The sequence below is a fragment of the Somniosus microcephalus genome, chromosome 2 (genome assembly GCF_052327205.1).
Source record: "Somniosus microcephalus isolate GS21.2 chromosome 2, FLI_Smic_1.0, whole genome shotgun sequence".
Lineage (NCBI taxonomy): Eukaryota > Metazoa > Chordata > Chondrichthyes > Squaliformes > Somniosidae > Somniosus > Somniosus microcephalus.
Window position 1 is genome coordinate 142,705,846 of NC_140988.1, and position 27,472 is coordinate 142,733,317.

The 27,472-nt window shown below is 45.1% G+C and overlaps 1 protein-coding gene across 1 annotated transcript in view; it reads left to right on the forward strand.

The window, feature by feature from the left end:
* fras1 (Fraser extracellular matrix complex subunit 1) overlaps positions 1 to 27,472 on the forward strand; it is a 747,542-nt gene that overhangs the window by 562,190 nt on the left and 157,880 nt on the right. The window contains exons 39-47 of the mRNA XM_085963231.1: positions 410 to 572; positions 1,972 to 2,104; positions 3,746 to 3,936; positions 7,771 to 7,924; positions 18,229 to 18,492; positions 19,569 to 19,757; positions 23,005 to 23,124; positions 24,301 to 24,480; positions 27,035 to 27,159. Coding sequence (XP_085819357.1) covers positions 410 to 572; positions 1,972 to 2,104; positions 3,746 to 3,936; positions 7,771 to 7,924; positions 18,229 to 18,492; positions 19,569 to 19,757; positions 23,005 to 23,124; positions 24,301 to 24,480; positions 27,035 to 27,159 — 1,519 coding nt within the window. The remainder of the gene's footprint in view (positions 1 to 409; positions 573 to 1,971; positions 2,105 to 3,745; positions 3,937 to 7,770; positions 7,925 to 18,228; positions 18,493 to 19,568; positions 19,758 to 23,004; positions 23,125 to 24,300; positions 24,481 to 27,034; positions 27,160 to 27,472) is intronic.

The window sequence follows — 27,472 nt, forward strand, 5'->3', positions numbered from 1 at the left end:
ATCCTGGGATTAGCTTTGAATTGCTCTAGAAAAGAGTCGGCACAGGCATGATGGGCTGAATGGCCATTTTCTGTGCTGTAAACCACTATGGATTTATGAATAACTACCTGAGATGTGTTATTAATGGGTTCTGTTTCTGTCGTGTAAAATGATGTTAAGCCAAGGCACTATTGAATATCAGTAACTGCTTTGAAGTGTGACTTACTGTTTCATAATAATCTAAATCTTGGCCATGATTAGACTTAATATATACAGTGTTACAATGTAACATCTGTAGAATGCTGAGTAACATATTTATCATACATACAGGAAATTTGTAGTTAATAATACAGTATATTTGTATTACCTAACCAGTAAACAAGATTCTTTGCTTATATTTACTATTTGTGTTACTTGCTTATCTAAACAGATACACTACAGACTTTGAAACTGACAGTCAACCCATCACTGATATTTTCCACTTTACTGTCTACGACACCGATAACTACCGCCTCGACAACCAAATGTTTACCATCACCATCACCGCTGCCAAGAACCGCCCGCCACTTGTTAATGTCAGAGATGAAGTCACTGTAAGTACAAAAACAAGCTAAAGTAGACAACGCCAGTGGAATGACTCAGTACAGGACATAAACAACATATCTGTTAACTTCATATGTAAATCTCACACTTGACGGAGTCTGTTCCTGGTGCCTTTCAGTGTGCAGCTCAAAGACCTGCTAAGGCTGATTGGCACAAGGAACCAAAGTAGTTGCATTGAGATAAATGTTCACCTTTAGGCAGCACGGTGGCATAGTGGTTAGCACTGTTGCCTCACAGCGCCAGGGACCCGGGTTCGAATCCGGCCTCGGGCGACTGTCTGTGTGGAGTTTGCACATTCTCCCCGTGTTTGCGTGGGTTTCCTCCGGGTGCTCCGGTTTCCTCCCACAGTCCAAAGATGTGTAGGTTAGGTTGATTGGCTATGATAAATTGACCCTTAGTGTTAGGGGGATTAAATACGTGGGGTTACGGGGCTAGGGTGGGATATGTGTTGGTGTAGGGGTTACGGGGATCGGGTGGGATATGTGTCGGTGCAGGCTCGATGGGCCGAAATGGCCTCTATCTGCACTGTCGGGTTTCTGTAGTTTAGCTCGCTCAGCGCAGAGCTTAACTTTAATGGTGCTGGCATGAGACTAAATTTTGACTCAGACAGTGCCATTTAAAACTTCGTGGGCGAAATTGGAGCTTGTTTCGCTCGTTTTTCGGCCAATTTTGCAGGTAGGACTATGTTCCATGGCCAATGCCATATTGACTCAGGTGATATTTGGGCGTCCCCTGTGGCCACCTTAAACAAGAGTTAGGCCCCTCGCGTACACTAATAGGGACACAATGCCCAATTAAGGACCCGTGCTGAAACGGGTCAAAAACTAGGCGGAGCTTGTGTTGCACAAGCGCTGACCTAGTTTTTCAGGCATTACAGTAGTCTAAGTAGTGGTCCTTAAAGGGACTGTTGGAGGCCAGGAAGACAATGTAAGTAATTTTTTTTAAACTTACCTGAATGTGTGGCTAGGAGGAGTAGAAGTGTTACTCCCAGCTCCACAGAAATATTGCAGATGGATAACGGCCCGCATGCACCCCCTTCCCCCCCACCCACCAGGGCCTACATGAGGGCCACTACCGCCACCTGAGCCAGAAGATCCTGCTTTGGGCCCGACTGGCATGCTGCATTGGGACTCATTAATCGCTCATCCATCGGTGGCCGTGCCTTCAGCTGCCGAGGCCCTAAGCTCTGGAGCTCCTTTGCTACCTCTCTTTCCTCCTTTAAGACGCTCCTTAAAACCTACCTCTTTGACCAAGCTTTTGGTTATCTGCCCTAATTTCCCCTTATGCAGCTCAATGTCAAACTTTTGTCTTATAATACTCCTGTGAAGCACCTTGGGACGTTTTACCCCATTAAAGGCGCTATATAAATACAAGTTGTTGTTGTTGTAGGTGGAAGAGGGTGGAAGAATACTGCTGTCGTCGCACAGTATCCTCGCAACAGATCCAGACACCCCACAGAAGGACCTGTTGATAAAGATAACCACTGCACCTATATTTGGCTACATTGAGAATCTGAAAAGAGGTATTTGCACCGACCTTATGTTACCATACGTTTAAATGAGGGAACTAAAAGAGCTGTTTTCTCATCTGAACATTCGAAAAATGACGGACAGTAAACGATCTACTGGTCCATTCAGGCTGTTCCACACAATACATACACTCCCCACCACACCTGGAAGCCGTATCATTTCTTAGGAGAGGTGAAAAGCCAGATGCCAAATAAGGAAGGTTACATTTTATGTTTTAAAATGTTCCTCCATTGGACCTCACCAGAGAATCAACCTTGCTTAGTCCCACAAACTTACTCTCAACCCATGGTATTTGCTCAACCATTTTACTGCTCTTGCTGTTTGACATCTGCTGACAAGTTAAAGGAACAAGCTGTGTTTCTTTTCTGTATCCCCTGTTCTAATGTCACCTCCACTAAGGAGCAACACTGAGCAAGCTGTGTACTGCTCAGTACCCACAGCACACTGCAACTGGTGCTAATGGAGCAAAATGCCTAACAATGCCAGGAACAAGACAACACAGCTTTGGACTTGGTAACTTCATTACATCACTGTACTTGGCAGTAAAATCTGGCAGGGCCGCACTATCTTCATGATCTTCACCAGCTTTTCAGATTTAAAATCTACTGTTTGAAATAATCTACAAAGCGCATTCAGTAGTGTAGACCAGCAGTACCTGATCTCTGGCATCATTTAATCTAAAATCCAATTCATTGAGGTTCTCCTGGCCAATACGATGCAATTCTAAAGGGAGGTTCAATTTATACAGCAAAACCTAATCATTTGGACGCAAGCAAATGGCAAAACCACTGTGCCTTGAAGAAAACACTGAATTCAAGTTCTGATGTTTATTATTTGAATTTCAGAAACACCCAAGTAGAATGAAATGTAATTAGGACTATCTATTTTTGAATATTTGGAGATATATATTAAAACGAGAGTACTACTTGCCATTGCAACATGGGTGCATTTTCTGGTATAACGGCTGTCACGTGTCTATGCTATAGCTGAAACATCAATGAATTAATCTGTTTCACGTAAGGGGTTAAAGTGCTTTCATGCAGTTAAAACTATATTCTCGATTATGAAGCAGGTTAATTTCAATTGTGATTTATTTTGAGCATTTGCAGAAATAAACGTCATAGCTGAGAGAAATGGAACAAAAAATAGCCCAGTGTTACCAGAGATCTATATTTACCAGATAGGTTTCAAATCTGGGCCATTTATTCCAGCTGATGAACTGTAGGCACAAATTAACTGGAAAGGTAAAAGAGTTCTCTCTTTAATAAGGCTTTTTCTTGCATTTTTTATTACATTCAGTGCAACTTAGCAAGGGGCGAACTACTGAGTAAACACAGCTATACCTGCCCAAAATAAACAGAGCACTTAAGACGGTATAACCAGCAACTTTGCAACTGACGTAAATGCAAATGAGTAATGGTTATCGCTTTTTGGCCGATATAACGACTGCCCGTTTTAAACGTGGATGTTGTAAGTGGTGGGGACTGTACTGAACATAGCCTGTTGTCTGCCCAGAGGAGAGAATGGGATCAGCTAGCTGAGCTGATCTTAAACCGTTTAATGTCCAGAATATGTCTGTGATATCTTCCAAAGCTGTTAGTTAATTGTGATTTCTTATTTGGTTCTGTTGACAGAAGGAAGAACTGATCGAGCTGTCACCATCAGCCCTGATGTGCCCTTCTCGGTGCAGGATATTCTCGACAATAATATTTACTATGTGCAGAGTGTACATCGCAGCATCGAGCCAGTTTCAGATGGCTTTGACTTCTATGTGACCGATGGTGCCATTCAATCTCCGGTTTATCACTTCAACATTATAATTCTGGTAATTGGCTTTCACTTTGTCCCTCATTGTACATTGAACACAAGTGATTAAAGAGACAAAATTATATCAATTTAAAGGAAATACTTTATGACAACTAGTGGCTATTTTTACTGAAGTGACCAAAATCTAGTTCAGAGGCACTAAAGGATTGAAACCCCAATTTTAACTTAAAGCGCCCGGCAAGAATGAGGTGTGTTTGGGTCGGATGCTTAATTTACACCTCGCTCGATATTTGACTCCATTGAAGTCAATCGCTGTAAAATCAGGCCTCCGACTCACTGGGCCCATTAGTTTAAAATCGGCGCTTATAAATCAGGAAGCTATTGGATATTCGATTAGGTCTCGTGATGAATCTAAAATTATTTTATGGTGTCCGATATTTGACAATTTGAGAGCATTACACCACCCATGATATTATGGCCAAAATGCCTTTACACTACTCTTATCTTGTTGCACAATTTCTATCACACCTGTCTGTCATGCTTAAACTTATCTATTACACTTACCTGTGATTGAATGCGTCCAACTCACGATTTGCTTCTTAAATGTAGATGGTTTTGCCTCCACAGCATCACCTGAGATCTCTCACCTGATGCTCCTTCCAGCTGCCTCTCCCAATTGCCTGTGTCTTCCCTCCCTTCCTGTTGCTATCCTTGTGAGAAGACTCTTAGATCCATGTTCCCAGCCATGACCCAAGAACTAGTTTTAAATTATTTAAGGTTCTTGCTACACTTGTAATAAGAAAGTGCAATAAGATTCTAAGATAATAAAAGTGCAGTAAGTGCTTTAAAGAACGTAGGCCAGTTTGAGGGTCATGGCTTTGGTCATGAGTTTCCAAAAACAGCTGCCCTAGTGCTGAGCTGAGAGGCATGTCTTAGTTATTTAAAGTATATAGTGCCTTTATACTGTAATTGTGGACATACAGTATAGAATTACATAGAATATACAGAACAGAACAGGTCATTTGGCCCAACTGGTTCATGCCTGTGTTTGTGCTCCACACGAGCCTCCTCCCACTCTTCTTCATCTAACCCAACAGCATAACATATATTCTTTTCTCCCTCATGTGTTTATCCACTTTCCCCTTAAATGCATCGAGGCTATTTGCTTCAGCTATTCCTTCTGGTTGCGAGTTCCACATTCTAACCACTCTCTGGGTAAAGATGTTTCTCCTGAATTCCTTGTTAGATGCATTAGCGACTATCTTATATTTATGGCCCCGAGTTTTGGTCTCCCACACAAGTGGAAACATCTTCTCTACATCTACTCTCTCAAATCCTTTCCTAATCCTTAAGACTTCTATCAGGTCACCCTCAGCCTTCTCTTTTCTAGAGATAAAGAGCCCCAGCCTGTTCAATCTTTCCTGATAGGTAGAACCCCTTATTTCTGGTATCTTCCTTGTAAATCCTTTTTGCACCTGCTTCAGTGCCTCTCTCTCCTTGTTATAATATGGTGACCAGAACAGTGCACAGTACTCCAAGTGTGGTCTAATCAAGGTTCAATACAGGTGTAACACAACTTCTCTGCTTTTCAATTCTATCCCGCTAGAAATAAACCCCAGTGCTTTGTTTGCCATTATTATCGCCTTATTAACCTGTATCACTATTTTTAGTGATTTGTGTAATCTATACCCCTAGATCCCTTTGCTCCTCTACCCCATTTAGACTCTTATTTTCCAAGGAGTATGTGGTCTCCATATACTTCCTACCAAAATGTACCACCTCACAATTATAAGTGTACTAAGGCCCTCAATATCTGAAGCAAGCTACCAAACTCACTACTGGGTAGGTACTCTTCTAAGATTTCTTTGGGGGTGGTGGGGGGGGGAGGCGGGGTTGGTGTCAGGGAATTCACTAAGGCTTGTAGTCTTAATTCTCCTTCACCCCCACGCCAAAAATACTACCAGACCCAGACCTTCAATACTACCGCTTACCAGACCCTCCCCAATAATCTACTCACCTCAATCCTCCCAGACCTAAGGCCCCTCTGCAATTGTCCCAGACCCTTACACTTACTCTCCAGTACTTCTGTGTTGTACAGCCTCCTTCCTTGCTACCGCATCTCATGCTCACCCACCAGTGACCCTACAATGCATGGAGGCACACACCCATTTCTTGAATAATCCCAAACCAAGATCCACCTCCCATTGCTTCTAGACCCTAGTCACAGCATAGAAACAGAAGTAGGCCATTCAGCCCTTTGAGCCTGTCCCTCTATTCAGTTGGATCACGGCTGATCTGTACCTCAGTCCCACTTACCCACCTTTGCTTGATATCCTTAATACCCTTATCTAACAGAAACCTACTGATCTCAATCTTGAAAATTTCAGTTGACCCAGTATCCACAGATTTTTGGGGGAGATTGTTCCAGATTTCCACTACACTTTATGTGAGAAATTGCTTCCTGATTTCACTACTAAATAGCCTAGCAATTGCAAACCTTGCAATCCCCTCCAATTAGTTTTTACCCCCACCCCACCCAGGATGCCCTTCCCATTAATTCCATGCCCAACAATCCTCCGCCCTAATGCTTTCACCCCCTACCACTTCCACATCTCCAGACCATCCCCCACCAATGTCACTCCCCAAGAGCACACTTCTAATATACCATTTGCAAACTCAGAAAGCCCCTTTCACTACTTCAAAGCCCAAGGACTTTCCCTTCCTAATACTCCCACATCCCAGCACTTTACTCCCAGATTGACCCTCTACTGCTCCCAGACCCTCCCAATCCTACCAAATCACATGACCACCCCCTCCCCAGTTGTGTTACATGCCTCCTACCCGCTGGAATATGTTGTCTACTGTCTTCCTGTGTTTCCTGGACTAAAAAAAATGTAAGACATATAACGGAGTGCACAGCTCAACAATAATAATCAAACTCATTGCTTTACAATTTCCATGAAAATATGAACATAATTGCATAATTTTAATCTGAAATAACTGCTAACACTCCCATAATATGCTGTGTAATAAAAATCAGTTTCTTTTATTGAGTCAGTGTAAATTAATGGCCTTGATAATATATTGCATGTTACATGGAATAAAACTCATTGTGAGCTAGCGCATACCCACATATTATTTATTAAGACCATTGCCCTGAAATGGATATGGGAACAGGATGAGCACATGGGATTAGGACTATTACAAAAACAAAATAGAGGCACTGGAGAAGGTGTAAAAGAGATTTACAAAGGTGATACGAGAACTGAGAGATTGTAACTATCAGGAAAGACTGAACAGGCTGGGTCTCTTCTTTAGAAAAGAAAAGGTTGAAGGGTGATTTAATAGCGGTCATTATGTACGGGTTTGATAGGGTAAGCATAGAGAGGATGTTTCCACATGTGGGGCAGTCCAAAACTAATGGTCATATATGTAAGATGGTCACTAATAAATCCAATTTGTTTCCCCAGAGTGTGGTATGTGGAACTTGCTACCACATGGAGTAGTTGAGACGAATAGCATAGATGAATTTAAGGGGAAGCTAGATAAGTACTTGAGGAAGAAAGGATTAGAAGGATATGTTGATAAAGTTGGATGAAGAAGGGTGGGAGGAGTTTTGTGTGGCACAGACCAGTTGGGCCGAATGGCCTGTTTCTATGCTCTAGGTTCTGTGTAATTCTCTGTAAGTCAGAGAACAAAACATAGAGGTCAGGAGTTCAGATCCCTAAACTGGGGTTTACCATTCTACTGTTTAATGGATTTTTCATCACTCTTCAGCGTTATATTGTGTGCGCAAGCCATTGTTCCCAACTGTTAATTGTAAAGACATTATTCTACATATACATATTATCAGAAAGCCAGATAGGAATTCATTTCCCGTTTCTCTCTCCAGCGGAAGAACGATGAACCTCCCAAAATAACTGTTGAAGCTGTGCAAGTAAAGGAAGGAGCAGGTGTAGTGATCAGCAACACCTCACTTAGTCTGCTCGACCGGGACACGCCAGAGAATGAACTGGTTTTAAGAGTGACCAAAAAACCCAACCATGGTAAGTCCATGGGCAGGTCTCAATCAGGGCTTTGGCAGTGCATTTGCCAGTTGAACCATTTGGGAGCTCTTGGTTTATAGGATATTTTAATGCTAATTTAATTCAGTAAAACATAGCCAATAATATGTGCACCTGAATGCATCATAATAATTCCACGGCATACAACTAAACGACAGAGACAGATGGGGGTGGAGGGGGGCGCAAGTGGAGGGTGAAGAAACGGTTGCTTATAGTCTATACTTACATGATTTTTGCAAACCCTCTCTAAATTACTTTGGAATGACCTAAATGACTTGAATCTCTTTTTGTTCTAATTATCAATTTTCTCCCCTCCCCATGTACCCTCTCCTGAAGGTGTTGACTCCTTGGTGGAGTGCGACTCATCAGGTCCTTTGGTGCATCTGTGAAGTAGTTGTTGTTCATGTGTGAGCACTGATAGTGATTGCCAACAGGCTATTCGATTGTAGAGAACATCCTGTCCTCACACAGTGTACTTTCCAGCAGGGAATGATGGGAAGCAGTAACCTCGCCACTCTTCCCTTTCCTAACCTGAGTTTGCCTGGCCAAGTGTAGTGTCTCTATTGCTGCTTCAGATGTGAGCAGTTAACTCGGCACACACTGAGGGTCAAACCTCACACCTCAGACTCCTGGGCCTCGATTTTCATTGGGCCGTGAGGCGGGCTTTTAGGCGTGTGGGGGGTTAAAATCGCAAAACCTAGGGGTCGCGACCCCCCCCCCCCCGCCTGGTTCCCGCCTCCACGCCATTTTAACCTAGGTGTGTCTGATTGACCCGAATCAGTCCCGCCTGTTGCAGGTGGGACTGGTCTTTAGGGCCCTTAAACAGCACTGATTGGCCTTTATAATCCCATTTTAACAGGCCCTTGCCTGTTTAACCCTTTTCCCACGCAAAACGCGCCTGGTGGGGATCACGCCTGTGAAACCTGGCGTGAACACTATTGGCTTGCTGACTATCAGCTGCAGGTCCAACATTAAAGAGGAGATTTGATCAGTCATCATTTGCAGGTGGCAGGACTTTGTTGTCTCAGGTCTGGGGGAACTTTTAGAAGGCATAACCACAGCTGTGGAAGTTTGGAGCCTGACACCCATCTCCAGTGTGACCTCCTGCGAAACCCCTCTCGCCACCCTCACTCAGCGCTTCCTCAACTGATGCGCCTACCAGAAGCATGGGAGGCCTTTTTTTCCTTCCCCTCTTGGCATTAGAGGACCTCCAGCCCCATTTGCGAAATGACACACGCCACAACTGCAGAAGTTGCCATCAGAAATTTTATTTACAATAACCAACTGATGGCATTTTTAAAATAAACACAACATTTCACCCAAGTGACTACCCTTTTGACTATTAGTGCTTTATTTTCCTCTTACGCGTGCTCCTACGTAGTGGTTCCCCTGTGACTTCAGCAGATGTGGAGGCCCCTTGCTTGCTTTCCTGCTGCTCCTGTCTCGATACCTTTGGCGGGCGTCCTCTGGGATGGCGAGCCTGTGAGGGCTCGCCAGCAGCCTGCTGCTCCTGCGGCTGTGCAGGGGTTGAGACCTCTATCTCCGTTGGGTGTGTACTCCGGCAGGGCTCTGACCGAGGGCTCTGCAGTGGCATGGAAGTGTGAGCGCTTGGAGAGGCGCCCCCACTTCCTTGAGGGCTGCCACCAACCTCCCTCTCATGGGTCAGGTCCCCCTCAGTGCCTTCAAGTGGCTTGAGAGCATCTTGCGGCACATCAGGGGGACCATGGGGACCCGTATCTGCAATGGCAGTCCTACTCAGAAGGACTTCCATGAAGGTCTGGTTTCTCTGTTCAATAGATGCCCATCGCTCCTCAAGAGATGTCATTCTATTCTGAACACTCACCATGTTTTCCATACCCTGGCGACTAACCTCCTCCATGGCCGTAGCCCTCCTCTCCTCTACCGTAGCCAGCCTTACCACGGAGGCAGCAATCATTTCCACATAGGTAGCCATCCTTTCCATGTTGATGCGTTCATGCGCCAATGACTCCACAAAAGCTCTGCTCATGTTCGCAATGGACTCCTCCATTCACTCCACACTCACAGCAACCCTAGAGACAAAACCTGCCAGAGACTCCTGCATCTGAGCCTGGCGTTCCATCACCTCTGATCTTATGGATGGACCCAGAGGCAGAGGGTCGACATGCAGCTGAGCCGAGCTGGCAGAGTCCTGCGCCCTCCGACGAGGACTCTCCACTGCTGACCCTGTCTCCACAATCTGCTGATGCTCACTTGTGAGCTGTGATACACCAGGTGACAACTCTACTCTATGTCCCGAAGGTTCCACCGAGGTGTGAGTGTCTGCGCTGCTGCTGGGTGCGCTTATTTCTGCTGACGCTGCGCCCACAGAGGTTGCAGATTCCTCTGAGGAGTCTGGCTGCTCAGGCTCTTCCTCCTGCACAGTGGGGACGGGGGCTCTTGATGGTCCTGTGGGGGAGTCAAGGATAAAGTTAGAGATGTGATGCCAAGGTTACATGCACATTGCATTTTGCAGATGATCATAAGTCCACATGATGTAGCTTCAGAATCATTATCAGCGACTCATGCAATGCCAATGAGAGAGATGGAAAACTATTCTGTCACCAGCTTGTGGGGATGCTCCTGCCTGTCCTTCCCCAACGTCCACATCTCGGTCAGCCCCGGCAATCTCCAGGATGCCTTCCTCCCAGGTGGTGAGCTGGGCTAATGAGGGCGGCCCTCCTCCTGTCCTGGCTCGCTCTCTCCTGTTGTGAGCTCTCTTTTCCTGCAATGAGGGAGACAAGTGGAGGTTGAGTGAGAATGAAGGAGTGAGTGCAGAGATTGCATAGCATAGATACTTAGAAGGAGACAAAGATGGAGTAAGGTTGCAATACCAAGGGCCCTCCCTGTGTGTTGTCAGTTGTGTTCAAAGCATCAGAGTGAGAGGGAGTGTGAGGGCTGCATGGTGGCATCATTCTGTGAATGTGAGCATAGAGAGAGAGGGAATGGGTAAGGGTGCATGGATGTGAGTGTCTAGTGGGATGTGCAGGAAGAGATTGCTAAAGCTGAGTGCTGGTGAGGAATGGCAATGGGGATCAGATTGAGGGTGATGGAAACATCATACAGTACTTACTTTTCCAGTGCGAAGAAGGTCATGGAATCTTTTCCTGCACTGCAACCACGTTCTTTGTGTTAGCCCCAAGGAGTTGACTTGACCTGCCACCTCTAGCCACACAGCCTTGGTCTGACTGGGAGGCCTCTTCCTCCCTGAAGAAGGGAAGAGGACCTCCCTGTGGGCCCTAGCACCATCCAGCAATGCCTGGAGTGAAGCCTCATCAAATTTGGGTGCAGATCTGGCCCTCCCACTGCCCGTTGCTCCTGCAGGCTCCTGTGCCATCTTAATGTTGAAGGTTGGAAGCCTGCAGAGGAAGCAAGGCTTGCTGTGGACCTTAAAAGCAGCAGCAATGATGGCGTCATATTCTGCAACTTTCTGACTGGAAATACTCAATTGCCAAGGCTTCCCACATGCTGGAAATCAATTGGCCAATTGTGTTAAATTTGCATCAATCTCACAGATCCATTTACAATCGTGTCGGAATCACTAAATTCGGGGAAACCGCCAATTCCCTGCACCTGAACTAAAATCGAGGCCCTGGTCTCTGTCACTTAAGAATGGTGACTATGGGCGCGATCTTGCCAGCCCTGGGGAGGCGGGTATGGAAGCGGGACTGATGGGCAAATGGCAGAATTTGGGGGCGGGTGCCCAACCCGCCTCCATGCCACCTTCCCAGGAGGCGGGTAACTGTCCCGCACCAGGCTCCGTCTCCACAGGTAGTTAACAGGCAGAAAATAGGATTATCCCCTTTTTGCCCTCACAAGTGCGGGCTTCCCGAAGGCTCCGAAACCCGCCAGGTCACCGAGGCGAGTAGTGGGTCTGCAGGGGTCAGGGGGTGCAAAAGTGTGCTGTGAAGGTAAGTGATGGGTGCAAGAGTGGAGAGGTGAGTATCTGAGGTAAGTACAAAGTGTTATTAAAAGTATACTTACCTTTGTTTCTTCCTGCAGGCTTCTGTCGGTGTGTATCCCGAGAGTCTCGCACCTCTGCATTGGGGATGAGGGATGGCCGTTGCATTCTCAGATGCAACAACCATCTCATTTCTGTAAAAGAAAGAAGTTTGATGAGGTCTAATTCAAGACCTCATCAAACTACAGAGAATGTCAGTGTTTGACTGCTTCACAGAGCTGTCAAACCATGACAATTCATCTGTCAAAACATCATACGTTGATGCTCTGCAACTGGCTTTTCCTTAATTGGCCTGCTAAGTCCACTGCGTGGGCTTCACAAGGTCAATCAAGGGAAAATAGTGTGGATTGGCCAGAAGTTGATGGAGGCGGGACTGAAACCCGAGAAGTGGGAGTCCCGCCTCCAAAAGCTTCCCATTGTCAAAATCACCCCTTTTATCTCTTTTACTTATTTCTTATCATTTTATGTTTATTTCACATTTGAGTTACTTAACAAAGGTGCGTCCTTGAAGATTATCAAGCCGACCCATGCCCTTTGGCTGTTGGATTTTTCTTGGAACTCTCACTCATCTCTGTTCAAGCAGTACGTCCACTAATGTCCACAAGCTGATATGTGTCCTAGTTCTGCAATCAACACCTTTTTCCTGAATAATATATTTACTTTTCTTGTCTCTTCCTCCCTCATAGTCTTCCCAACCCAAACACCTTTCCCACCTGACAAGATGAACCTGAGATCTTCTCCCAGACCTCAGCCAGTGCTGCTTTCCATTTGGTTCTGAGGGCAATGTGGAATCGATTTCCTCTCCTGTCGCACTGTTTGACATATAAGAACATAAGAAATAGGACCAGGAGTAGGCCATTCGGCCCTTTGAGCCTGCTCCGCCATTCAATAAGATTATGGCTCATCTTCTACCTCAACTCCACTTTCCTGCACTATCCCCATATCCCTTGATTCCCTTAATATCCAAAAATCTATCGATCTCTGTCTTGAATATACTCAACGACTGAGCCTCCACAGCCCTCTGGGGTAGAGAATTCCAAAGATTCACCACCCTCTGAGTGAAGAGATTTCTCCTCATCTCAGTCCTAAATGGCCAACCCCTTATTCTGAGACTGTGACCCCTGGTTCTAGACTCCCCAGCCAGGGGAAACATCCTCCCTGCATCTACCCTGTCAAGAATTTTATATGTTTCAATGAGATCACCTCTCATTCTTCTAAACTCCAGAGAATATAAGCCTAGTCTACTCAATCTCTCCTCATAGGACAATCCCCCCATCCCAGGAATCAATCTGGTGAACCTTTGTTGCACTCCCTCGATGGCAAGTATATCCTTCCTTAGGTAAGGAGACCAAAACTGTACACAATACTCCAGGTGTGGTCTCACCAGGGTCCTATATAATTGCAGTAAGACATTTTTACTCTTATACTCAAATCCTCTTGTAATAAAGGCCAACATACCATTTGCTTTCTTAATTGCTTGCTGTACCTACATGTTAACTTTCAGTGATTCGTGTACATGGACACCCAGGTCCCTCTGAACACCAACATTTCCCAATCTCTCACCATTTAAAAAATACTCTGCTTTTCTATTTTTCCTAGCAAAGTGGATAACCTCACATTTCTCCACATTATATTCCATTTGCCATGTTCTTGACAACTCACTTAGCCTGTCTATATCCCCTTGAAGCCTCTTCACATCCTCCTCATAAGACATCCAGTCTTGGATAAGTCTTAACTTCCTCTAGCTCAACCTTGGGAAGTCCAAAGCCATTATCTTTGACCCCTGCCACAAACTCCACTCTCTTGCCACTGATTCTGGCCCGCTCCCCAGTCATTCTCTCAGGCTGAACCAGACTATGTTCAACCTAGGTGACCTATTCAACCCTGAATTGAGCTTAAGATCCTATTGCAAAAACTGCTTCCTTCCACCTCCACAACATTGCCCACCCACCCTCATATGTGCCTTCAGCAGCTCCAAACTCACCCACTCTATCTCTCGCTCTCCTTGTCGAGCTGTCAGCCACCAGCCTCCGTAAACTCCAAAATGCTGCCGCACGTTTCCTGTCCCCACTTATTGTCACTCACCCTTCACTCCTGTCCATACTGACCTACATTGGCTCCCTGTCCCCCAAATCTTCACATTTAAAATCCCCTTCCTTATCTTCGCGGCAGAACCCTCAGCTGCCTGGATCCTACTCTCTGGAATGCTCTCCCTCAACAGCGCCACCTCTTTAAAAACTTCCTCAAACCCCATCTCTTCATCCAAGCTATTGGTCACCCCTTTTAATTGCTCCTTTCCTGGCTTTATGTCCATTTTCTATATACCAATCTGTGAATCACCTTGGAACATTTTTCTTTACTTTAAAGGCGCTATATAAATGCAACTTGCTGCTAAGAGTTGCATGAGTTCAGCCTGGAGTAACTAACCCTTTCCCTTCCTTTGGAGAAGTGCCTGACCTTTGCTCGCTGATTTCCCATTACAACAGGAACTAAGTGTTACAAAACATATTTGAAAGTTCTTTAGCTGAATGCACGTAGCATTCGTAACAAAATGAATGAGTTAACGGCACAAATAATGACATATGGGTATGATCTTGTGGCCATTACAGAAACATGGCTGCAGGGTGACCATGACTGGGAATTAAACATACCAGGTTATTTAACAATCAGGAAGGACAGGCAGGAAGGGAGAGGAGGTGGGGTGGCTATGTTAATAAAGGAAGGAATCACTATAATACAGAGAAATGATATTGGGTCAAAGGAGCAGGATAGTGAAACAGTTTGGGTGGAGATAAGGAATAATAAGGGGGAAAAAACACTAGTGGGTGTAGTCTATAGGCCTCCGAACAGTTGCAACTCTGTTGGACGGAGTATTAATCAGGAAATAGTTGAGGCTTGTAATAAGGGAACAGCTATAATTATGGGGGATTTTAATTATCATATTAACTGGACAAATCAAATTGGGCAGAGCAGCCTTGAGGAAGAGTTCATTGAGTGTATTAGGGATGGGTTTCTTGAGCAGTATGTAACTGAACCGACCAGGGGGCAAGCAACCTTAGATTTGGTCCTGTGTAATGAGACAGGATTAATTAAAAATGTCCTAGTAAAGGATCCCCTTGGAATGAGTGACCATAACATGGTTGAGTTCCATATTCAATTAGAGGGTGAGAAGGTTGGATCTCAAACAAGCGTGCTGAGCTTGAATAAAGGAGACTATGAAGGTATGAGAGCGGAATTAATTAGAGTGGACTGGGAAAATAGATTAAAGGGTAAGACGGTACATGACCAGTGGTGTACATTTAAGGAGTTATTTTACAACTTCCAAAAAAAATATATTCCACTGAGGAAAAAAGTGTGTAAAAGAAAAGATAGCCATCCATGGCTAAGTAAAGTAATTAAGGATAGTATCCGACTAAAAACAAGGGCATATAAGGTAGCCAAATCTAGTGGGAGGATGGAAGATTGGGAAGTCTTTAAAAGACAGCAAAAAATAACAAAAAGATTGATTAAGAAAGGGAAGATAGATTATGAAAGTAAATTAGCAAAAAATATAAAAACAGACAGTAAAAGTTTCTATAGTTATATAAAAAGAAAAAGGGTGGCTAAAGTAAATGTTGGTCCCTTAGAGGATGAGACCGGGAAATTAATGGTGGGAAACATGGAGATGGCAAAAACACTGAACAATTATTTTGTATCAGTCTTTACAGTAGAGGACACTAAGAATATCCCAACACTGGACAAACAGGGGGCTCTAGGGGGGGAGGAACTAAATACAATTAAAATCACTAAGGAAGTGGTACTTGGTAAAATAATGGGACTCAAGGCGGATAAATCCCCTGGACCTGATGGCTTGCATCCTCGGGTCTTGAGGGAAGTAGCGGTAGGGATTGTGGATGCATTGGTAATAATTTTCCAAAACTCACTGGACTCAGCAAAGGTCCCGGCAGATTGGAAAACTGCTAATGTAACACCCTTATTTAAAAAGGGTAGTAGGCAGAAGGCTGGAAACTATAGACCTGTTAGCCTAACATCTGTGGTTGGTAAAATGTTAGAGTCCATTATTAAGGAGACAGTAACGGGACATTTGGATAAACATAATTTAATAGGACAAACTCAGCATGGTTTCATGAAGGGGAAGTCATGTTTAACAAATTTGCTTGAGTTTTTTGAGGAAGTAACATACAGGGTGGATAAAGGGGAACCAGTGGACGTAGTGTATTTAGACTTCCAAAAGGCATTTGACAAGGTGCCACACAAAAGATTATTGCTCAAGATAAAAAATAACGGGATTGGGGGTAATATTCTGGCGTGGGTGGAGGATTGGCTCTCTAACAGAAAGCAGAGAGTTGGGATAAATGGTTCGTTCTCAGATTGGCAACCAGTAACTAGTGGTGTTCCGCAGGGGTCAGTGCTGGGTCCCCAACTCTTTACAATCTATATTAACGATTTGGAGGAGGGGACCGAGTGTAACATATCAAAGTTTGCAGATGATACAAAGATGGGACGGAAAGTAGTGAGTGAGGAGGACATAAAAAACCTGCAAAGGGACATAGACAGGCTAAGTAAGTGGGCAGAGATTTGGCAGATGGAATACAATACTGGAAAGTGTGAGGTTATGCACTTTGGCAGGAAAAATCATAGAGCAAGTTATTATCTTAATGGGAAGAAACTGGAAAGTACTGTAGTACAAAGGGATCTGGGGGTCCTGGTGCACGAAACTCAAAAAGTTAGTATGCAGGTGCAGCAAGTGATTAAGAAGGCCAATGGAATGTTGGCTTTTATTGCTAGGGGGTTGGAATATAAAAAGAGGGAGGTATTGCTGCAGTTGTACAAGGTATTGGTGAGACCGCACCTGGAATACTGCATACAGTTTTGGTGTCCATACTTAAGAAAGGACATACTTGCTCTCGAGTCAGTACAAAGAAGGTTCACTCGGTTAATCCCGGGGATGAGGGGGTGGTCATATGAGGAGAGGTTGAGTAGATTGGGACTCTACTCATTGGAGTTCAGAAGAATGAGAGGCGATCTTATTGAAACATATAAGATTGTGAAGGGGCTTGATCGGGTGGATGCGGTGAGGATGTTCCCAATGATGGGTGAAACTAGAACTAGGGGGCATAATCTTAAAATAAGGGGCTGCTCATTCAAAACTGAGATGAGGAGAAACTTCTTCACTCAGAGGGTGGTAGGTTTGTGGAATTTGCTGCCCCAGAAAGCTGTGGAAGCTACATCATTAAATAAATTTAAAACAGAAATAGATAGTTTCCTAGAAGTAAAGGGAATTAAGGGTTACGGGGAGCGGGCAGGAAATTGGACATGAGTCTAGGTTCGGAATGGTCATGGCCCTGTGGGTAGTGGAGTGGGCCCAGGGGCCGTGTAGCCTTGTTCTGCTCCTACTGTGTTCTAATTCTGTTAGATTTCAGGAGATGGTTTTATTCCTGTTCCTGGCTGGGGTGGAGATCGCCTTTACAGAAGGTAAGTACTGTAGAAAATATAGGGACAGAGTGATCTCCTGGAAGAATTTCGATCGCCTAGATGGGTCAGAGAGGAATTTCCCAGATTTTTTTCTCCCAAATTGGCCATTGGGTCTTTATCTGGTTTTTCGCCTCTCCCGGGAGATCACATGGGTTCGGGTGGATGCAGAGTGATAGAAGATTTGAGGTTAGGATCAGATCAGCCATGATCTTATTGAATGGTGGAGCAGGCTCGAGGGGCCGATTGGCCTACTCCTGCTCCTATTTCTTATGTTCTTATGTTCTCTTATGTTCTAACATGGATGAAATTGGGAACATACTGCATGAAGAATCATGGGTATGAACCCAAATTCTACTGCTTTGTGTCACATACATTGGCATTTCAACACTTTCACAGAATCACAGAAACCCCACAGTGCAGATAGAGGCCATTTCGGCCCATCGAGCCTGCACCGACACATATCCCACCCGATCCCCGTAACCCCTACACCAACACATATCCCACCCTATCCCCGTAACCCCACGTATTTAATCCCCCTAACACTAAGGGTCAATTTATCATAGCCAATCAACCTAACCCGCACATCTTTGGACTGTGGGAGGAAACCGGAGCACCCGGAGAAAACCCACGCAAACACGGGGAGAATGTGCAAACTCCACACAGACAGTCGCCCGAGGCCGGATTCGAACCCGGGTCTCTGGCGCTGTGAGGCAACAGTGCTAACCACTATGCCACCGTGCTGCCCTTTGTTATACTGTAATGCTCTTAACATTCTTAAAATTAGGAACCAAGTGCTGTTTGAATAAATATTTATTTTAATCGAATAAAACAGGCAAACTACGGAAAAGGCAGTTTTATTCAGAGCCTCTGGAAAATGGCCGTGTACTGACACAAGGCTCCTCCTTCACGTACCAGGATGTGTTGGATGAACTAATTGTTTACACCCATGATGGGACCAATGTACAGTCAGACGAGTTCCGCTTCGCCTTTACAGATGGCCTGTACACAGAGAATGGGAAAATGGAGTTCTATATAGAAAAGCAGAAGAATGAGGCTCCAAGATTAATAATCAACCGTGGCCTACAGTTCTCAGCAGGTAAGAATAAGAGCTCAAATAATCTGGAAAACTCTTAGGGGGTGAATTTCTATGGGGGTTCTCCCATTTGTCCACTGTAACTTTGGCGGAAGAGCAGCAGAAACTTCGGACAAACAGTGCTAACTCCATTTTTCTGGGATATTCGCAGCTCTTTCACTGAAGTTATGGTGACTGAGCAGGAGACCCCCCAAGAAAATTCACCCCATTAGAGTCAAGAGGTAGAAAATATCGATCTTTTAAAAAATAACTTTGCCATCCAGATTCTGTCATTTCCCCTTGCTTTCGGAAGCAGACATTTTCTGCAGCGGAGACCTACCTAGGCTGACACATGGTAGTAACAGTTTGAGGGGGTTGTGACACAATTAAAAACTAGGAGAGCAAATGGCTCCCCCAATGACTCAGTGTAAAGATGTTGTATAACTGAGCCATACAGATTAGAAGGTTTTTGGTTTGATCATTGATCTGTTCTGAGGTAGCTGATCTCAATGTGGCAGTAGGGACACTTCTGCAGATATGGTAGGTGACATCTTGGCAGGTACAGCCAGTCTGGCTTATACTCCCTTTTGATTACCCAGGTATGCCTTCTTTCATGAAATGTAATTCAAAGCATGACATACAGATTGAGGTGCATCTGAGGAAGCATCCAACATTATGGTTAGTCAAGCATTCACCTATCTTATTGCTGCATTTGGACCCAGAACAGTGCAACCATACTGCAGCAAGGAGTAAAAGTCTTCAGCAGAGGGGAAAATACAGAAAAGTGCCAGCAAATGAATAATAGCAAAACCCAGGCAATTTGGCCAAATTAGGTTACCTTTGTGATGGCTGATTGCCTTGGAGTCTGCAGCATTTTATTTTTTTCTAATATATAGAAATGTAAGGGCTCGTTCCATGCTACTAAGGAGGCTGTGCTCACAGTGCATGAAGGAAATCACAGGAGCACAGTGCATGATTTTCCAATCATTAAAACGAGGAGAGAAACTAGAGACTGCTGCACATAACAGAACATTTTGTTTTATGATACAAAACAAAAAACAGCTGCCAGTTTAATGAAGTAATTTCTCTTTTATGTTTAGGCTCTGTCTCAGTAATCACACAGCAGCACCTGAAAGCTACGGATATTGATTCTGACAATGAAAAACTCAAATTTGTCATAACCAAAGACCCTACAGTCGGACGTCTGCAGATGTCTAAAAATGACAATCTGGTTCAAATTTCAATCAGGGGACCCATTAAAAGATTTACCCAAGCTGATATTAACAAAGGTAAGTGAGGCTTTTAAGCACTGACAATACATATTTGCTTAAAAAAATAGTCTATCTCAGATCGTGAAAAGATGGCTGCCAGTACTTTGTTGTTTATCTGGTAATATTAAATGCAAAGTAAACCATGTAGGGAATAATGTCCGGCTTCTTGCTGCTAGCAGGAAATTCATCTGCCGGAAGCACATAGCAGAAATTCAGGCGCACACATTCCATGATGTGCCAACCATTTACCGCCTGAAATACTGATAGGGCTGAAGCTACTGCTAGCAGCCTGAAATTGGATAATTACTCTACACTGTAAGTATGTAATCAGGAGAAGATAAGCAGAAGATGCTTCATATGAGTCTGTTGAATAAGGTGTTTCTTCCATGAGTAAAGGAATCCCAGTGCTTTTATTCAGCAACTTCATATAAGGTATCCTTTTTCTATGTCATGTGTGTTTGACTTTTGTGTTAATCTTTAAAAACTATACAGGAAAAGTTAAAAAGAAAAGGTCATTGTGTATGCCGATATAAATTGAAAGTAGCAGAAGCTCGGGGAGAGTCTGCTAGTGTTAGGTAAAATAAGGTAAATTTTATGACTATGCTCCCAGCGGAGAGCCTTGTCCTCCGGGAGTACATCTTGGGAATTTGGGTGCCGCACTGTGGCTTGATTTTCCAACCATTTAAATGAATGGTCAAAAATTGCATACAGCACTTACCTGAGCTTTGATACATACAAAGGAAGATGGTTCTGGTGGTTGGTGCTCAGTCATCTTAGCCCCAGGACATCGCTGCAGGAGTTCCTCAGGGCAGTATCCTAGGCCCAACCATCTTCCGCTGCTTCATCAATGACCTTCCCTCCAACATAAGATCAGAAATGGGGATGTTCGCTGATGACTGCACAGTGTTCAGTGCCATTCACAACTCCTCAGATAATGAAGCAGTCCATGCCCGCATGCAACAAGACCTGGACGACGTTCAGGCTTGGGCTGATAAGTGGCAGGTAACGTTCGCGTCACACAAGTGCCAGGCAATGACCATCTCCAACAAGCGAGAGTCTAACCACCTCCCCTTGACATTCAACTGCATTACCTTCGCCGAATCCCCCACCATCAACATCCTGGGGGTCACCATTGACCAGAAACTTAACTGGACCAGCCAAATAAATACTGTGGCAACAAGAGCAGGTCAGAGGCTAGGTATTCTGTGGCAAGTGTCTCACCTCCTGACTCCCCAAAGCCTTTCCAGCATCTACAAGGCACAAGTAAAGAGTGTGATGGAATACTCTCCACTTGCCTGGATGAGTGCAGCTCCAACAACACACAAGAAGCTCGACACCATCCAGGACAAAGCAGCCCACTTGATTGGCACCCCATCCACTACCTTAAACATTCACTCCCTCCACCACCGGCGTACCATTGCTGCAGTGTCTACCATCTACAAGATGCACTGCAGCAACTCGCCAAGGCTTCTTCGGTAGCACATCCCAAACCCGCGACCTCTTCCACCTAGAAGGACAAGGGCAGCAGATGCATGGGAACACCATCACCTCCAAGTTCCCCTCCAAGTCACAAACCATCCTGACTTAGAAGTATATCGCCGTCCTTTCATCGCCACTGGGTCAAAATCCTGGAACTCCCTCCCTAACAGCACTGTGGGAGTACCTTCACCACACGGATTGCAGCGGTTCAAAAGGTGGCTCATCACCACCTTCTCAAGGGCAATTAGAGATGGGCAATAAATGTTGGCCTTGCCAGCAATGACCACATCCCATGAACGAATAAAAATAAAACAACTGCCGAGGCTCCACGCCAACAGCATAAAGACATAAAATTATCTGTAATATATTGTTTATTATAAATAGAAGACCAGGAAATGTTGGAAAGCTGAAATAAAAACAGAAAATGCTTCAAAATGCAGAGTAGGTCAGTCAGCATCTGAAAGAGAAAAATAGGTTAACCTTTTGGATTCGGATGAAGGGTCAAAGCTGAAACACTAAGGGGGAGAAATTCAGTATCGCCTCGTTTGGGGCGCGATTATCGGCCGGGCACAAAGTTTAGCGCCTGCCGCTAATTATCGCCTCCGACTGCAAACTTAGCTTCTATCGCCCCTGGAGGTGATTGGAGCACTAAATCAGGCGCTACACACCTCTCTTAAGGCGCTAACGCCGAGGAGCGAGGCGCTACCTCAGAGCGCTGGCGAAGCTCAGGTGATGTCAGTCAGCATTGGAACACAGACACACTGGCGCCGGCCAGTTCTTAAAGGGGAGGGTCGATCTTGCTCTCCATCCACATCCTGCTCATTGCAGCCTTGAATCTCGGCCTGGAGAGACCTGTACATCAATTCTGCTGGAAAGAACAATAGAGAGGCCCAGGGAAAGAGCTCAGAGTGCAGCCCCCATAGACTCTTCTAAATCAATGCAAGGAAGAGCAAATCAAAATAAACTTGCAAACTGCTGCTCAGTACCCAAAACTCCTTCACACAGCGTTGAATCTCTCCAGAAGTCTCTCTCTCTCTCTCTCTCAGAATGCGTGGTGCAAAAATGTCGCAGACAAAAAAAGTCAGGAAGTGGCCGCCTTTAAATAGCGCTACCCCAGTCCTTTCCCGACTGCAAAACGTTCCCCTCAATCTGTCGTTGCTAGCGGCAGGCGGTAAGGCAGGGGGCGCCACTCAATATCCGGTCTGGTGCACTACCGGGGCGTTGCACACTCGACTGACGTCACGATCTGCGGACGCAGGAGATCGTGGTGGTAGTGTTTAGTGCCGCCGCAAAATGTCTGGTCAATTTTGTGAGCGGCGCAAACATCGCCGCGCCCAGGCGCTAGTTGTTTTGCGCCCCATTAACAGGAGGCGCAAAGCAACCAAATTGTTCTCCCTAAATGTTTTTGATTAAGATGCTAAAACACCAAGCACTTTCGGTATCTGTTTGACCTTTCTTGTCTTTGGCTGGAGTGGGGTTGGGGTAGATTGCTGTGATTGCGATGCTTCAGGTTTCAGAAGTTGTACTTTTCTATTTGCCCTCATATTGGCCTTCCATTCTATCGGAGAATACCTCGGTGTTAATGAGAGTTGTCTTTTGTACATATCTCCTGAAAGGAAAATCAGATTGTTTCGTAGTGCTCTAACTTCAGAACAATTTTAATGATTGTTAACCATCCAATAACTTATTTAAAATACTGATAAAGTAATAATGACAAAATAGTCAAAACCACACAAACACTAAACAACAATTGTTTTTACCATTAATCACTTTTTCTGCATTACAGGATACATAGAGTACAGTCATGAAAAGGGAGAGCCTGGTGGAAGTTTTGCTTTCAAATTTGATATTGTCGATACAGATGGAAATAAACTAATTGATCAGTCCTTCTTCATTAGTGTGTTGGGTGAGAGTGTGCTCATTCTTGTTATTAAAGGCTGTTTCATTTTATTCTTTATTGTAAAGTGTCACAGCTGTAAACTTAACATTTACCCTGTTTAACATTTATGCTGTTTTGTATATTGACTAAGCATTAAGGCCCTGAAAATCCATGGTGGGGCACAACACAGCATTATTGCCAGGATACGCCCTCTGACAACCTCTGCCACTGATCCTGGAAGACTTTCTAGGGTTGGTGAAGGTTCCCTCATTAGCCTGCCGATGGTAGCGGCCCACGCCACAATGGTTGCATGTCATTCACCCGCCATTGGAAGTGTGCCGCAAAGTCCAGTGAGGAACTGGGGACCTCTCCAGAAGGAAGCTATAACTTTGTAAGGGGGTTGCTTTAAGATAAATATTAAAGAAATTATAGATGTTTCTTCAAAGGTTCAGGCCATGATCCTGGCCATGCATCGATCAGTGGTTCAGGCATTCTCCCCGTGACCTTCTGCCAGGTCCCTTTTAAGGCTAGGAAAGCGGGAACTCCCGATGTAAGGAGTTCCCACCCCTGGCTCCACCCCCTCCTGTGTCATGGCCATTTTTGAGGGGTGGTAGCTCAGCCCCCAACAGGCCATTGAGGAAAGTCCCACGTTTAGCCAGAACCTGGCCTAATTTGTGACCCTTGCAGCAGACTCCTTGCTGAAGTTACAGTGGGGCTGTCGATTCTTGGCACTCAAGCCAGCAATCCTTATCTCTCTGTTTCATTTGCTGATCCTGTTATCTTCACAGGAGTAGTCATTGTTTTCCTTTAAGCAGTGTGCGAATAAGTATTGAGACTGGAATAAAAATGAGAGGTCCAGGAGTCTGGAACCTCGAAGATAGGACAGATCAGCAAGGGGACCATGTGTGGGGTCGGGGGAGGTGGGGGTGGTCTGGGCAGCACCCAGCCCAAACCCCTCCTCCCCCACAGGGAGGCTGCGCCAAAGTTTTGGCAGCCACGGGCAGGGTCAGCACTGGAGGGCACCGGGAGATGTGTAACTGCCAGGATCGCAACCTGTGGGTTTATCGGCCCTACCTTTTATTACTTAGTCAAATCAAACTTGACATTTGGAATGTTTCCTGATCATATCTACATTAAGTAATGTAACCACTCTGTTTTGATCCGTGTGCAGGTTATTAACATTATTGTGTTTTCATTTTGCAGAAGATAAGCTCCCGCCATCCATTGTGGTTAATAAAGGCTTAGTGCTGGACGAAAACACAGTGAAAAAAATAACAACCCTTCAGCTGTCGGCAACTGACCAGGATAGTGAGCCTGGCGAATTGACGTACAGATTAACCAAACAACCCCAGTTGGGTCATATTGAGCATGCTGCTTCTCCAGGTAAAAGGAGCAAAGCTAACTTGGCTCTTGGGTAACGTCTAGCTCTAGAGGAGTGACAGCTCACACATCATGATACTGAAACAAATACCAGTATAATAAAACTACTCAAATGACGAGACTAGTTTTAATTTTGCAATAAATATTCGGCCTGAAAGTCTGTCTGCATTCTTTAAATTGGGCGGCAGTGTGCCCACGAGTTAGGCTGGAACCCGGATACAAGGAGTCCCGGCTTGAACAAAGAGTATCCACAAGGCCTTGTTTGGGGCAGAATATCCCAGTTTAAAACCTTTTCTTGCATGTTTTCTTCCTTCCCTGGCTCCCACTGTTCCTTTGGAGGTGCGAGAGTAATTGACAACCAACACCAAAGGCCAATCAAAAAACCCAAAGATTGACAAGCTTGTATCTGTGACATTATTAATTCGTGATGCAAAAAGTGCATCAGACCCAGGGAGGGCTGCTGACAAACAAGTAAGCTCATCAGTGATCCTCCCCTCTCCTGAGCCCGATCAATCTGGACCAGTAAAGTCGTGTGATGCAGTAACATTTAACGTTTAAAAGAATTAACATGTGAATATTTTGACCACAGCTTTTTTAATATACTAGGGTTAAATAAGCAATTCAGTTGTGTTTTTTGAGAATGCTATTGTCGCCCACTACCCATCCTAGAGTGCTGATCTTAAGCTGGTAATTACCTTTGTAATAATTGCCCAGATATTCCGATCACAGGCTTTTACCAGGCGTAAGAATTGTAAGGGTTTTCTGCGGGCGGAGGGTCTCCAAAAAGCGGAACTATCCGCCCACAGAGGCCCTTCTCCAGGGCAGCCGGAGAATCTGTCAAGAGGATTCTTGACAGATCGGAAATGCCGGTTTCCAGCGCATGCGCTGTGCATGCCTGAAACTGGCATTTCCGATGTCCCTACGGGTGAGTACACAGCGCGTACTCACCCACAGGGACCGGAATATCCGGCCCAATAACTGTAACCGTAATTAGCAAAGATTAGCATTTTCCTAAATATTTTCCATTTGTTTTTGCAGTTCTGAAACAGAAGCTTTGTAAATAATCCATTTATGATTTGTCTTTCTCTCCCGAATTGTGATTTTTGCTGTAGCTTTAGTCACTGCAACCTACGATGTACAAGTTGCATCAATGTGCACGTCACCCTCCCCCTCCCGCTCTACTTTTACAGAACAGATTGTACAGTAATCAATGTTAAGTAGTGAACCAAAAGCAGAAATGTGTATTTATAGTAACTAGAGACAAGCAAAGTAGGTTCTGTTTGGCTCTTCATCTCCATGCTGGGAAACTGAGCCAGGCCTAAACTGCTAAACTCGCTGCTGAAGCTAATAACGCAAGTGAAAATATGGTCCACCTCCAATAGTTGTTTTCCTTTCCGGACCTCTCTTGACCCCACCACTGTCTCGAAATTGTCAGACTGCTTGTCCAACATCCAGTGCTGGATAAGCAGAAATTTCCTCCAACTAAATATTGGGAAGACCGAAGCCATTGTCTTCGGTCCCTGCCACAAACTCCGTTCAATAGCCACCGACTCCATCCCTCTCTCTGGCAACTGTCTGAGGCTGAACCCGACTGTTCACAACCTTGGTGTCATATTTGGCCCCGAGATGAACTTCTGACCACATATCCGTGCCATCACCAAGACCACCAATTTCCACCTTCGTAACATCGCCCGTCTCTACCCCTGCCTCAGCTCATCAGCTGCTGAAATCCTCAGCCATGCCTTTGTTACCTCTAGACTTGACTATTCCAACACACTCCTGGCTGGCCTCCCACATTCTACCCTCCGTAAACTTGAGGTCATCTAAAACTCTGCTGCTCGTGTCCTAACTCGCACCAAGTCCCGTTCACCCATCACCCCTGTGCTCGCTGACCTACATTGGCTCCCAGTTAAGCAAAGCAAAGCCTCAATTTTAAAATTCTTATCCTTGTTTTCAAATCCCTTCATGGCCTTGCCCCTCCCTATCTCTGAAATCCCCTCCAGTCCTACAACCCTCTGAGGTATCTGAACTCCTCCAATTCTGGCCTCTTGTGCATCCCCGATTTTAATTGCTCCACCATTGGCAGCCGTGCCTTCAGCTGCCAAGGCCCTAAGCTCGGGAATTCTCTCCCTAAACCTCTCCGCTTGTCTACCCCTCTTTCCTCCTTTAAGATGCTCCTTAAAACCTACCTCTTTGACCATCTGTCCTAATATCTTCTTATGTGGCTCAGTGTCAAATTTTGTTTGATTACGCTATTGTGAAGCGCCTTGGGACGTTTTACTACTATAGGCACTATATAAATACAAGTTGTTATTGGACTGGTCATCGAATTCAGAATTTCAGCAGCTTGCAATGAAGACCAAACATGAGCTAGATATTGTCTGAAACTTGTGCTCAATCCTCGTAGTTAATCGGGACAACCGTGCATACGCAATCACAGATTGGCAAAGCTGCTGAAAAGGTTTAAGTATTCTAAAAATGTCTTTCATGTTATTTATACCAGTTGACTTAAAATGATCTACATTGCATTGTATTCTTGTTTTATTGTTACCAACAGGAACAAAGGTTACCTATTTTACTCAGGCTGACCTTGCAGCTCGCAGCATTCAGTACGTCCACACTAGTGATGAGGAAAAACACTCCGATGATTTCACCTTTTCAGTGTCTGATGGTGTCAATGAGGTACAGTAAAAGTTAATGGCCTAGAAATTCGGTGGGCTGCGCCACCAGTTAGCGCTTAAAGAGGGCACTCAGTGGCTTTAGTGCCACTGGCCGCGCCTCCCGCGATATTAGCTGGGGCGCTAATGGCGGCGTTAACCTGTTGCGCTGCGCCGCCTCCGATTACGTCATCAGTGTGCGCAGCGCCCCGCTACCACCCCGATCTCGATATTTGGCAGCGACCGCCTCTGTAGCGTCGTTCGCAAATGGCGCCCGGTTCACCGGGCCTTCCTGTGGCGGCAGTGGCGCAAATTAAGGTGGAGGTGCGGGGTGGCCG